General features: G+C 40.9%; 1 protein-coding gene across 3 annotated transcripts in view; it reads left to right on the top strand.

Moving 5' to 3' along the window:
• ADAMTSL1 (ADAMTS like 1) overlaps nt 1-14,170 on the top strand; it is an 891,281-nt gene that overhangs the window by 822,712 nt on the left and 54,399 nt on the right. For all 3 annotated transcript variants that reach the window (XM_074330337.2, XM_074330338.2, XM_019739192.3), the window contains 2 exons: nt 5,611-5,790; nt 9,519-9,653. In XM_074330337.2, the coding sequence (XP_074186438.2) occupies nt 5,611-5,790; nt 9,519-9,653 (315 nt within the window). The remainder of the gene's footprint in view (nt 1-5,610; nt 5,791-9,518; nt 9,654-14,170) is intronic.

Consider the following 14,170-nt stretch of genomic DNA (forward strand, 5'->3'; position numbering starts at 1 on the left):
ACGTCATGACATGTGACTGGGGAGTAGGGGAGAGTAGGTAGGGACTCAATGTTACACACTCTCAAAAATTATGGTACAATTTGAGATTTTATCCAAAGAGCAAGGGAAGCTTTTGAAGGACTTACTTAGTAGATAAAATTGTCAGGACTAGTGATGCAGAAATAAATTGTCAAAGAGTAGGTCAGGGTAAGCTAGACTCTGGTAACAAACAGACCTCCAAGTATATAATGAGTCAAACACAATGGAAGTGTTTTATTGCTTACCTAAAAGTCCAAGGAGTGTTCTTGGTCAGCTGGAGAAGACGTTCCCCACACAGTCATTCATGGTCATAGAGTGCTGGTGCCTCTGTTACCTTGAACACATGCCTTCCCAGGTCTCCCTGGCGGTTATCTCTATCTTATCAAGCAGAGAGGGAGGAAACAAAGTGTAGAGGATGGTTGGGAAGGCTTTTAAGAGCCACACCTGGAAGTAGCACCTATTACTACTTTTCACATTCCCTCTTAGTCACATGGCAACTCACAACTACACGGGATGTTGGGCAGGGTAGCCTCGCTGAGTAGAAGAAAATAGGTTCTGTGAACATCTATCAGTATCTACACAGTCAGGGAGAAATGTGGAAGGCTGAAGACCTCCTTTCCAGACTTTCATTGTACTTGAGAATAATTGCCAAGGCTGACATTTAAGTTACTGTATCCTTTCGTTTTCTTGCACGAAGCCATCAAACTTACCACATCAAGGTGCACCTTCCAGTGGACGCCCCACCTTGAGATGTTGACAAGCTGCCGTGGTACAAGCAGCCTTCCAAATATAACAAGTATTCTAGTTAACAAGAATATCCTGTCTGGGTTTAAAAAAAGAATATTATAACATCACCCTACCTAGCAGTTCAGGGGAGATTAAAGGCACAAATCTTTATAATCATATCAAGTTACAACCCATTTTGGCCAGACTCCTTTATTGATTCTTTCCAGCAACAAGGAGAGCATTGTATTGCTGATAAGATATACCACAAAGGGGAAACAGTAAAGGTAGGTTCTTTCCCTTCCCTTTTTTAGACACAAATCATACCAGGGAGTCCAGAGTGTAGAGCCTAACCAAGTAACTTGTCAACAACATAGCTGTGGACTTTGTTCTGTGATAGAGTGTATTTTCTGTCATTTTTCATACGTTTCTTTCTGTAGAATGTGCTGTCACATCACAACATGCTAGGAAAAAAATCTCCCACAACCTGACCAAGCTTCTCAACAAAGCCAGCACACACAGATTCGAGAAACCCCCCTTCTAACAATGACTTTGGTGTTAGAATTACATCAGAAAGGTTCATTCCAAAAGTAGAAAGTATTTCAGGGTTTGACACCAGAAATAATAGTGCAGCAATTCCGATCTTCTCCAAGGAGTCAGTCTAGTATAATGGCAGGCACTGTTGTATACAGCAGGTCCTGGAATGGTTTCGTTTTATGAAACATCATTTTGTTATAACATTGATTTGATGTCGTAAGAACGTCACTCTTGTTTATATCAATTAGCCTATGGAAAAGTTGGTTTTGTTATACCTCACTTCACTTAAAGTCACAGAACTTACCGACAATGTTAAGTGAGGACTTACTATCCCTGTTAAGCTGGGGATCTGTGGCATCAAATGTGTGAGTTTGGCTGCCCACCCTGCCATTTGTAGGTCACTGATTGGCTGTGGAGTGAATAGTCGGGGACAGGGGAACAGTCGGGGACATGTAATCACTCAGGGATCCAAATGAATGTGACTTTGGGCAGATTTCTTAATCTCTTTGAGTCCCACTTTTCTCATCTATAAAATGGTATTAATAATAGTAGCTCATAGGATCACTGTGAAAGATGTGATGATGTTTATAAAATATTTGGCTTATAAGAAATGTTCAGTAAATGTTTTCTTTCCCTCTAATGTGTTCAGGAAATTTCATTTTTGCATAGCTCCTGACCTCGGTGCTCTCCCAATGTTTAGGTGTTCTGAACGTCAGTATTAAGTATGTGTGTCTGGAACCTTTTCAAGGGACTCTGGCACATGCGAGGGCTGGTGGAGTTTTCTAAAGCACCATTGTTACCTCCGGACAGAAAGAGAAAAAAAGAGCTTTATATAATGTCTCATTTATTTTTCCTCTTCCCTTATTCCAGCTATTGTTTGTAATATGTCAGAGCCAGTCACGGAAGGACTGGCTATCACTTCAAAGCATCTTTCTGTTGTCATTCTCTGCCTAAGACCTGCAGTCTCAGGCAGAAAGCCCCCAAAGTGTGGCACCAGCCATGACACCTCCATTGGCAACCTCGTGATGCAGGTACATGCTCGAGTAAGCCTGAGAGAGGTTTGCTAATAAATATATTAGGACGATTCCTGTGTGAGGTCTCTTGCCTTGGCACTGCTGTCACTTCTATAGTTCTCATTTTACAGAGACTGAGGGTTGCTTCCTTCTACCCTTTACTTTCCTGAGCATTTCCATTTCTCCCATGACCCCCTGCCCTCACCTGAGAAATTCAGCCCTTTCAGTAAACACCCCGTCTTGTCCTGTTAAACAGACCCAATTTCATGAGGGCATGAGGCAAAGAGTGATGAAGGGAATGGAAGAGGCTTACACCATTTCCTGGGCAAGTGAGAAATGGCTCCTAGGTCTCGTTCCATCCTAGGGTTCTCTCCCTCTCCCTCCTCTTCCTCTTTCTCACCACCTCCCCTCTCGTTTTCTCTTTCTTCCGGCCCCTCTCTGCCTCTGGCACCCCTTCAGGAGCACAGGTCCTGACTGGAGAGGTTCACATTGGTGAGCAATAAAGCATCTTGCTGCAGGAACTGTATGTGTTGCACACAGAGCCCCAAGAGTGTTGGTTCTGGAAACACACACACCACAACCCATTTCCACGATGGCACGATCATGAAGAATGTTCGCTCCCCCATTCACTTCGTCACCACATTTTTGTTGGTGGAACTGAAAGCCGTTTAGTCCAGTTCTCTTACTCTGCCTCCTGCTCTAGAGCAGCCTTAGTTTCTATTAGGGGCTGTGTGCTTGCTGCCCACAGCCCTCCTCCAAGGAAGGTGCCAGAAATGCTGCTACCTGTGAGCAATTTGTTGCAAGGGAAATACCTGCAGAAAATGGTTTGTAGAACCTCGTTTTGTTCTTGAGCTTTCAGGAGAGAAATGACTGAGGATACTTTCTTCAACTTACTCTTCAGAGGCTTTCTCCTGAATGATGTGCTTTTTTTTTTTTTTAACATAAAAACTGAGCTCAGGGTCCAAAGTCCACATGGGCATGTTCGGGCATCATGATACTCTTGCTCTCCCTAGTGGTGCTGCAATGAAAAATCAGCTTTTCAGCCTCTCACCTGCATCTTTTCTCCAGGTATAGTTAGAGACAATGCCAGCCAGGCCCCTCTCATGCACTTGAGCTTCAAATATAAAGATGTGTGCCTCTCCCAGATGGATCAGGGATGCAGTATTCGAGTTTCCACCCTCTTTCAACAGCCCTAACTCCTTTCAGCTTGGTCCCTAGTAAGTTGCCTTGAATTATGGGTAATATGAATGAAAGAGAAGACCAGAGAGTCACACCTGTGTTATTCATAACAAGGAGAAAGGGTCTGCAGATGGGCCAAACACTTTGGCCACCCACCTTAGGCCACCCCTCCAAACCTGGAAAACCACACTTGAGGCAACAGAGCAGCCAGGTCACCAGTTAGTTCACATAAGGCAGCTCATTGTTAGCGAGGGAGTGTGAGACTACCTTCCCACCCCACCCCACTCCCTCTCACTGGGAGCTGGGTGACAGCAAGCTCATGAGGGGCTGTAATGAGGGCAGTTTAGCTGGGTGTCATAGAGTAGACTGCGGGCAAATTTTGTTCATCAGATTCAAGGACAAGTAACAGGTATACAAGTAACTCCTTGAAGGTGTGTCTGCATCCTAAACAGTAGGCTGCCCATTAAGGACAACATTGCCCTTGCCCTAGGGCAAAATCCAGCCCCAACTCAGGGAAAGCACAGGAAAAAAGTTGTGGCTCTTTGACTATTTCTAGTTTGGCCCTTTTTACCAGGATTTGACATGCTAAACATGCCCTGAATAAATGCCCAATGAATACACTCTGTGAGCTGGGTCACCAGGCTGGGTGGTGCAAGGGATGGTACTTTCTGTTCCCTGGAGACCTGTGAATTACTGCCATAGACTTTCCCAGCTCAGTCAGAGCTCAGCCTCCTAGGAAGCCTCCTCTGCAGACCATCTCAGATGGCTTGTGCTAAACTAGGGCCTGCTTACCAGCATGTCAACCACAAAGAAACTTGCCTAAGGAATTAAGGCTGTCCCCTTGTCTTGGTCTACTTGGGCTGCTATTACAAATAACATAGCCTGGGTGGCTTAAACAACAGAAGTTTATTTCTCACAGTTCCAGAGGCTGGGAATTCCACGATCAAAGTGCTAGTCCATTCAGTTCCTGGTGAGAAGCTCTCTTCCTGACTTGCAGACAGCTATCTTCTTGCTGTGTCCTCACCTGGCAGAAAGCACTAGCTCTCTGGTCTTCTTATAAGTGCACTAATCCCATCATGAGGACCACTCTCCCCCAACCATGACCTCATCTAAACCTAAAATACCTTCCAAGGCCCCACCTCCAATTACCATTACAGTGGGCTTCCACATATCAATTTGTGGGAGCATAAGCATTCAGTCTATAATACCCCTAGAAGGTAGAGCTTGACTTCCAAAATCAGGTACTTCATACCAATTCATACGCACACATTCTCCCCAGCTGTTTCTCACAGAGTAAACTTGGATTGAGGAGAGAGTAGAGTACTTTCTTCTCATCTTTCTTTTTCTGTGGTGATACTAATACCATAGTTCCGTGTTCTCTTGTCCTAAAAAATACATAGACTTCAAAAAATACAGTCATGTTTTCAACATGCAGTGTCAACTCTGGTAAGGATCTAGCAGCTTTCCTTTGTCTGGTTCATGAGTAAATTAACATTTTGTGGCTTTTGACGTTTTGTTGAAGTGTAATACCTATACAGAAAAGTGCATCAAACCGGCCCCCCCAGGTCAAGAAACAGAGCATTACCAGCAGCCAAGCTCCTTGTGCCCCTCAGTCACAAGCCCACCCTATTTGTCCCCCCTCAGAGGAGCCACCATCCTAACTAACAGCATAGATTGATGTTACCAGTTTTTCTTTTTAATTACAGAAAAGAAATCATACAGTACGTACTCTTCTGTGTTTGATGTTTCTTATTCAACATTTTGTTTGTTTCATGTAGTTGTCAGTCACTCAAATTCACTGACGTATATAGATTTGGTTTTTCTGTTTTTATAATGATGTCTCCAAAGACTCTTCAGACTCACCTTCCACCTTGGAAGTACCCATTACCAGCTTCCGGCTTCCTCTTCTTTCAACTGGCTCCCTCTTCCTACCTCATCACTGTAAGTTTGAAAAGGCAAAAGATCTCCAGACAATGGAGAGGTCTGAGGCATTATTTAGTTTGGCCAAAGGATGGTAGAAGACGCCCAGGCAGATGCTTCCTGCCAAGCAGCCCCTGGGAGGGCTCGCCAAGAGGCTATAAATGCCTTCAGAAACACCTGAATGTGTTTGGCTGATGAGTTTATTTTTTTTTCTTCCTAGGTGTGCCTGAAGCTGAAGTCACTTGGTTCAGGAATAAAAGCAAACTGGGCTCTCCTCACCATCTGCATGAGGGCTCCTTGCTGCTCACAAACGTGTCCTTCTCGGATCAGGGTCTGTACTCCTGCAGGGCAGCCAATGTGCGTGGAGAGCTGACTGAGAACAGCCAGCTTCAGATCCTAGGTAAACACCTCGAGGCTGGCACCCCCATTGGGCGTGACTGTCTAACTCACCCTGCACCTCCTCTTTGCCCTGATCTAATTAAGAACATAAAGGTAAAATCAATATTCCTTCCCATCTCCCCACCTCAGGGCCTTTCAAAAGAGAGAATACAGACTTTGAGGCTAGGAAGACATCAGTTTGAACCCTGGCTCTACGGCTTACTCACTGTGTGACCTTGGGCAAAGTACTTCACCTTGCTAAGTTTAGATGCTGGTCCCTGTATGGAGACCTACAAAACAAGAATTGCCCCCTTGGGGCAGGGGTGTAAGGGGAGGGAGTCAAACGGAGGTAACAGGAGTAAAACAGTTACTCTTAACTCTTGTGTCAACAACTTCTTTGAGAATCACATGAAAACTGTAGATTACCCCCTCCTGAAAACTTCACACACGCAAATTTTTTCATATAGTTTCAGGAATTTCATAGTCTAGTCCACATAAAGTCCGCACATGTACCCTACTGTCTTAGTCTATGTGAGCTGCTGTAACAAAATACTACAAACTGGGTAACTTAACAAACAACAGAAATTTATTTCTCACAGGGTGCCCAGAAGCTGAAAGTCCAGGATCAGGGTGCCACATTGGTAGGGTTCTGGTGAGGTGCCTCTTCCAGATTGCAGACTGCTGGCGTCTTGCTGTGTCCTCATGTGGCAGAAGGGGCAAGCAAGCACTCTGGATCTGTGGGGTCTCTTTTATAAGGGCACTAATCCTCTCATGATTTAATCACCTCTCTACTATCATTACTATGGCGGGGGGGGGGAGGGGCATGGTACAATTTCAACATATGAATTTGGGGGGACACAAACATGCAGACATTAGCACGCCTAAGCATAAGAACCCCTGATTAAAGAGTCTGACACCGTTCCTGGAATAAAATAGGTGTTTAAAAATAACAGTTGCTGGAACACCATCCAACATTCGCTATTGCCCAGTGCTGGACTCCACCATTTCGAAAGCTATTACCCTTTTGTCCCCTGAACAAGGGACCCTCTGCTTCTCTTCCCCACAGAGTCTAGGAGTTGGTGGAGTGGAGGAAAAAGGCCTATTTTTGTCTTACTTTTAAAAAGAAAACAGCAATTATTGGAGCATTTATGCTAGCTTTCTCACCAAGAGAAAGCTATCATTTTAGATTTTTAAAAAAAGGAAGAATGTGAGAAATATGTCTAATTACACATCATCAGCTTCCTCAGGGAAAAATAATTAAACTTCGTACTTGTATTTTCACACCCCAAATTGATGATATATCAAAGCATAAGGTCTCGAGCCCCTGCCCACTCAGCTTTCAGAGAGACCCAGATGGGTTTTCATCTCACCAGTGGCTGCATAAACCTCCAGTCATCTTAGGAAGTCACAGAAAATCAGTGCAGTGAAGGTTTCATCTGGCTGAGAAGCTAGTCTGGAGCCCAAGACCCAGAGACTGTTGCCCCATGCTGAGTTATGGTGCTTGCTGTTGCTTTCTCCTCCCTAATAGCCCTTCCTTGTTGCCTCTGCTAACAGAGATGAAAGCCTAGGATATGTAGCTGCTACTGTAGCTTTGCCAATGAAGTGTGTATGTTCTGGGAGCCAGTTCTTGCAGCATTCCAACTCTAATACAGTGTGACTGTGAACATGGGGTTTGAAGAGCATAACATCTTCCCGTTTTAATCAAATTTGATGACGGGGGGAATCACTATTTAGATTCGAGTTTAGGGCTTTTCTTGATCAGAAGTCTTGGTTTATTAATCAAAGTTTGTTAGTTTTCTAGGTAATTTATGAACACAGAAGTATTGTCTCCTTTTTTTAATCAGCCAAAAATGTGCCTTAAGTTTTAAACCGAGGATTTCATGCATAAAACTGGGGTTTTATGCCAAGTTCTGTGACTTAACTGTCGCATGGAGACTTGAAGTGTAATGAGACAGATTAGTATTCATTATTCATATAGCCACTGGATGAATATTCATTAAGTGTTGCCTCTAAGTTCCATGTAAAGCTTTAAGATAAAGAGGTGACCTCTGTCCTTGCAGAATTTGCAGTTTCTCTAGGAAGATCAAATGGATTTGCACCAAAAAAGAAAAAATATAGTAGAAGCTATGAGGACACGAGAAGGTGCCAATATTTGGCCCAAGGAGATCTGATGGTTTTGGAGATGGAACATAATGTAACCCTTTTAGCTTTTAATAAATAAGCAAAGGCTTCCTGAGGTTTAATATTCTTAAAAGAATATTCAATTGCAATATTGAGCGAATTCAATTTCCTTCAATATTCATTATTCACTTTCAGTGTTCTTAAGGTAATATTTAAAAAGATGGGAGGAAGAGAGTCTAGATTTGAGGAAACTGCTACCATCGATTCCTAAAACTGTGATGTTTCAGAGTAGAAAGAGATCTTGGAAATGATAAGTTTCCATTTTAGAAATGAGGAAACCAAGGCTCAGGGGGATTAAGAGACTTACCCAAGATAGTGAACGACAGAGCCACAGCTCCATCTGAGGGTTCCTGAACCCAAATACGGTGTTCTTACTCTATACCATGTAAAGAATATCTTTAAATTATGTTATGTGTAATATATATAATGTCTTTATAATTTTTAACTATATATATATATGAATCTCAAGGTCATCATTGTTGTCTGTACGCAATGGTCTTTTGCAGTCCAAGGCAGAATAGACAAAGACATGTTTCTGAAATAGACTGGCATCGCCATGACTTATTTGCCATACCTAACGAGTACCTAACAAGGTGACAGGCACATAGTAGGCTTTAACTGAACACTGTTGAAATGACCATCAATTATAAGAGCAACATTCCTGTTTTTCTTTCCACTCCAAAAAGGACTGGTATAGAGAAAAGGGTGGAAGTTGGCCTTGGGAATGTGAATTGCAGTGCATCAGGAGATAAAGGAAGAGGGAGAATAGGATTCTGCTGCTTTTCCAGGAGAACCTGGGGTCATCCCACCACTCGGTTTACTAGGCGCTTGCTCTTTATTTGCCCAGTGGAAATAATAAGCAAGCCACTATATTTCCCATTTTTGTCACTTTGGCTCTGAGTAACTGTGACCCAGATAAAGAGTCCTGACTCTTCATCAGATTTTAAATAGCACATCATTCCTGTCTTGCTTATCTTATTTATGGCCCATTGGGCATAAAAACACTCAGACCACAAAGCAAATTAACTTATCAGTTTCATAAATGGATCTTTTTCCTCAGAAAAAGCCACTCACAGGCTCCTTTTAAATAAGAATTTCTATGGACGATCCCCATCTGTGGAAACAGTAACAGAGCGCCTCCCTCTGAAGGATGTTAGAAATGAAAAGAGAAATGCAAACTATTTAACACAGGACTTGGCATTTAGTAAATGCCAAAGAAGTGTTGGCTTTTTTTTTTTAAGTGTCTTTATAATATGGTTTAATTTACCTACACATTTACAGGGACCCAATGGCACTGTGGTATAAAGTGCCGTTAGTAAGGAGCTCCTGAAATCAACATGCCTGATTACATTACTGACCTTATTGTTTCAGGTGCCAAATGTGAAGTGTGACATTCAGACTCACCTTGATAGGCACACCTTCTCTAAAGGAAAAATGATGTTAAAAAGGCAGCGAGAGTAATGCCTGCCTTAGACACAGACACACTTCCATGCATGCTCACCTCTCTTTCTGCCCTGAATACAGCCTTTATGCTTTAACCTGCCTGATTCACCGTCTGCCTTCTCACAGATCCTCCCCAAGTTCCCACGCAGTTGGAAGACATCAGAGCCTTGCTTTCAGCCACTGGACCGAACTTTCCTTCGGTGCTGACGTCTCCCCTGGGAACACAGCTGGTCTTGGATCCTGGGAATTCCGCTCTCCTTGGTGAGTCCAACCCTCTGGAACATTGGGCATAAATCCAGGGCTGGACAAGATTTATGGATGGGTGACTGCTTGCAGGTGGGAAGGAGGCAGCAGTGGGGGGGTGGCCAACAGGAAATCACTAAATTGCCTACAGAATCCAGACTCACCAGTGGAAACTTGGCTGACTTTCCATATGAGGTGAGTGCAATTCTTAGTCTGGACTCTAGCTTGTCTAGATTCCAACGTGGCTCCTTCCTGAATCCTCTTAGGCTCATTCACAGTCCTGATCCTCTCAGTCAGACTCACTGAACGATGAATAAAGAACAGAGCTATAAAGAACACCTCCTGTGTCTCCTCTCTTCTTGCCAACCATACCCCAGTATTCCCCCATGACCTCCTCCCAAATCAACTAGGGCTATAACCAGCTTTCAAGGAGAAAGCTGAATTATCAGCAGACCCCAAAAGCCAGAGAATTTTATTTAAGCCAGCCTTCTGTAGACAGGGCCTCAACCCAACCCAGAGAGACTCTTCGAAGCAAATGTTTAAATAACTTCAGCAGGTACAACTTCCCTGGCATCTGTCATTGGGAACTTTCACCAAGTTAATGCCCCGATGGCTGGTGCTCTCTGGTAGTAGAGAGTTGGGTTCCTCACACTAGAATCACGGAGATGCCAGAGGAACCTCTCCATTCCCAATGTGACCTCTAGAGATGGTCAAGATGAAGGAGAATTCTTATGCCTTTAAAGGCCTAAAAAACAAAATGGAGGAAATCTTCATGCTAACTCTTTGTGGTCCCAAACATTGGTAATGACAGCTAGAATTATTTCTTTGACTCAAAGTTAAAAGTTTCTCTACTCTTCTCCCCACCAACTAGCAAGGTCCAGGAGGCAATGAGTTCCCAGTCGTACTGGGGATGACTTATCAACATGGCCACAGAGACTGATATCTTTAGGATTAAAGCACAGAAAGATAACCTTCAGTTTTCATTATCATCTGAAATTAGTAAAGAATGCTCATAGCATATGGACATATGGAAAAAGCTTCTTATTTCTCGATTTCTGATAGGGATAAAAATAAGACACAGATTTAGTAATGAGTAGCCCTGTTCTGTTTTTTATAGACAAACTTGGCATTGAGTTTTCCACATGATGTTGATCAGAATTCATAGAAATTTCAAACTGCTTATTTTCTTTGGCTTATAAAAGGTAAACTTGTTCTAAATTAAATGTGTGCATTGTAAATAGACTCATCACTATATGAAATTGTCACGACTATTAATCAGAGCTCAGCCACTAGCAGGGTGTACAGACTGTGTATATTAATGCCTTATCAGATGTATCTTTTCCCACTTAGTAGGTTGCATTTTTGTTTTGTTGATGGTTTCCTTCACTGTGCAAAATTCTTTAGCTTGATATAGTCTCATTTGTTTATTTCTTTTCTTTTGTTTCCCTTGCCCAGGGATACATAACCAAGAAAATATTGCTTAAAAAGATGTCAAATAGTTTACTGCCTATGTCTTCTTCTAGGAGTTTTGTGGTTTTCTTACATTTAAGTCTTTAATTCATTTTGAGTATTCTTGTATTAGGTTGGTGCAAAAATAATTGCGGTTTTTGCAGTCATTAGCAACCTTTTAAACTGCACCAACCTAATATATGGCGTAAGAAAGTGATCCAATTTCATTATTTTCCTTGCATCTGTCCAGTTTGTCCAGCACCATTATATTGAAGAGACTGTCTTTACCCCCATTGCATATTCTTACCTCCTTTGTCATAGATTAACTGACCATGTAGGCATGGATTTATTTCCGGGCTCTCTATTCTGTTCCATTGATCTATGTGTCTGTTTTGATGCCAGTACCATGCTGTTTTGATTAATATAGCTTTGTAGTACAATTTGGTATCAGGTAGCATGATACCTCCAACTTTCTTCTTTTTCAAGATGATTTGGCTATTTGGAGACTTTTGTGGTTCCATATAAATTTTAGGGTTATTTGTTCTAGTTCTGTGAAAAATGCCATTCATATTTTGATATGGATTGCATTAAATCTATAGATTGCTTTGGGTAGTATGAACATTTTAATGATGTTAATTCTTCCTATCCATGAGCAGGGTATATGCTTCCATTTATTTGGATCTTGTTCAATTTCTTTCTTCAGTGTCTTACAATTTTCTAAGTACAGGCTTTTACCTCCTTGGTTAAATTTATTCCTAGGTGTTTTATTATTTTTGGTTCAATTGTAAATGAGATTGTTTTCTTAATTTCTCTTTCTGGTGGTTCATTATTGGTGTATAAAAGTGCAACCGGTTTCTCAACATTAATTTTGTATCCTGCTACATTACTGAATTTATCAGTTCTAATTTTGGTGCAATCTCTAAGGTTCTCTCTACATAGTATCGTATCATCTGCAAATGATAGTTGTACTTCTTTCTTTGCAATTTGGATGCCATTTATTTCTTTTCATTTTCTGATTACTGTGGCTAGGGCTTCCAATATTATGTTGACTACAAGTGGTGTAAATGGGCATCCTGTCTTGTTCCTGATCTTAAAGAAAAAGCTGTCAGCTTTTCACCATTGAGCCTAATGTTATCTATGGGTTTGTCATCTATAGCCTTTATTATGTTGAGATATGTTCTGTCTGTCCCCATTTTGCTTAGAGTTTTTATCATAAATGGATGTTGTCAAAGGCTTTTTCTGCATCTAATGATATGATCACATGATTTTAATACCTCATTTTGTTTGTGTTGCATCATGTTAATTGATTTGCAAATATTGCACCAACCTTGAATCCCAGGAATAAATCCCACTTGATCATGGTGTATAATCTTTTCAATGTATTGCTGAATTCAATTTGCTAATATTTTGTTGAGGATTTTTGCATGTGTGTTAATCAGGGATACTGGCCTATAATTTTCTTTTTTTGTGGTGTCTTTGTCTGTTTTTGGTATCAAGGTAATGCTGGCCCTGTAAAATTAGTTTGGGTGCCTTCCCCCACTTCAGTTTTTTTGGAATAATTTGAGAAAGATAGGTATTAATACTTCTTGAATATTTGGTAAAATTCACCTGTGAAGCCATCTAGTCCAGGACTTTTGTTTGTTGGGAGTTTTTATTACTAATTCGATTTCATTAGTGTTATTCAGTCTGTTCAGATGCTCTGTTCCTTTCTGAGTCAGTGTTAGAAGATTGTATGTTTCTAGGACTTTATCCATTTCTTCCCAATTTGTTAGGTATAATTATTCATAGCATTTTCTTATGATCCTTTGTATTTCTGGAGTGTGGGTTGTCTCTTCTTTTTCATTTCTGATTTTATTTCTTTGGGCCCTCTTTTTTTCTTGATGAGTCTGGCTAAAGGTTTATAGATTTCATTTATTAGGTTGGTGCAAAAGTAATTGTGGTTTATGCAATTTTTTAACCTTTTAAACTGCAATTACTTTTGCATCAGCCTAATATCTTTCAAAAAGCCAGTTCTAGGTTTCACTGATTTTTTTCCTATGATTTTTGTTTTGTTTTGTTTTGTTTTGTTTTTTTAGACTCTATTTCATTTATTTCTGCCCTGATCCTTATTATTTTCTTTCTTCAATTCACTTTGGGCATTGTTTTTCTGTTTCTGCTTCATTTAGGTATAAAGTTACATTGTTTATCTGAGATTTTTCTTGTTTCTTGAGGTAGACCTTTATTGCTATGAAGTTCCCTTTTAGAACTGGTTTGTCTCTGTCCCATAGATTTTGGGTGGTTGTGTTTTCATTTTCATTTGTCTCAAGGTATCTTGTGATTTATTCCTTGATTTCATTTCCAATCCATTCATTGTTTGCTAGCATATTATTTAGCCTCCATGTATTTGTGTGTTTTTCAGTTTTCTTGTAATTGAGTTCTAGTTTCATACCATTGTGATCTGAGGAGATGCTTGATATGATTTCAGTCTTTTTAAATTTATTGAGACTTGTTTTGTGGCCTAACATGTGGTCTATCCTGGAAAATGTTCTATGCATACTTCTGGAAAATGTATAGTGTGATGCTTTTGGGTAAAATGCCCTAACAATATCAATTAAGTCTGTGTAATCTAATGTAGCATTTTCTTTCTGGAAGATCTATCCATTGATGTCAATGGGGGAGTTAAAGTCCCCTGCTGTCACTGTATAACTGTCGATCTCTCCGTTTATGTCCATCAATATTTGCTTCATATATTTAGATGCTCATATGTTGGGTGCGTAGATGTTTACAAGAGTTAAGTCCTCATGTAGGAATGATCCCTTTGTCATTATGATATGCCCTAATTTATCTCTTGTTACAACATTTGTTTTAAATTCTGTTTTGTCTGATATAAGTATTGCTACCCCAGACTTTTGTTTTTGTTTCCATTTGCATGAAATCTCTTTTTCCATCCCTTTACGTTCAGTCTATGTGTCTTTCGATATGAAGTGTATCCCTTGTAGGCAGCATATTATAAGTTTTTTGTTGTTGTTGTTGTTTTTCCATTCAACCACTCTCTGTCTTTTAATTGGAACATTTAATCCATTCACATTTAAAGTAATTATTCAAGG

The sequence above is a fragment of the Rhinolophus sinicus genome, chromosome 16, assembly GCF_057876585.1.
Source record: "Rhinolophus sinicus isolate RSI-liver-muscle chromosome 16, RSI-T2T, whole genome shotgun sequence".
Classification (NCBI taxonomy): domain Eukaryota; kingdom Metazoa; phylum Chordata; class Mammalia; order Chiroptera; family Rhinolophidae; genus Rhinolophus; species Rhinolophus sinicus.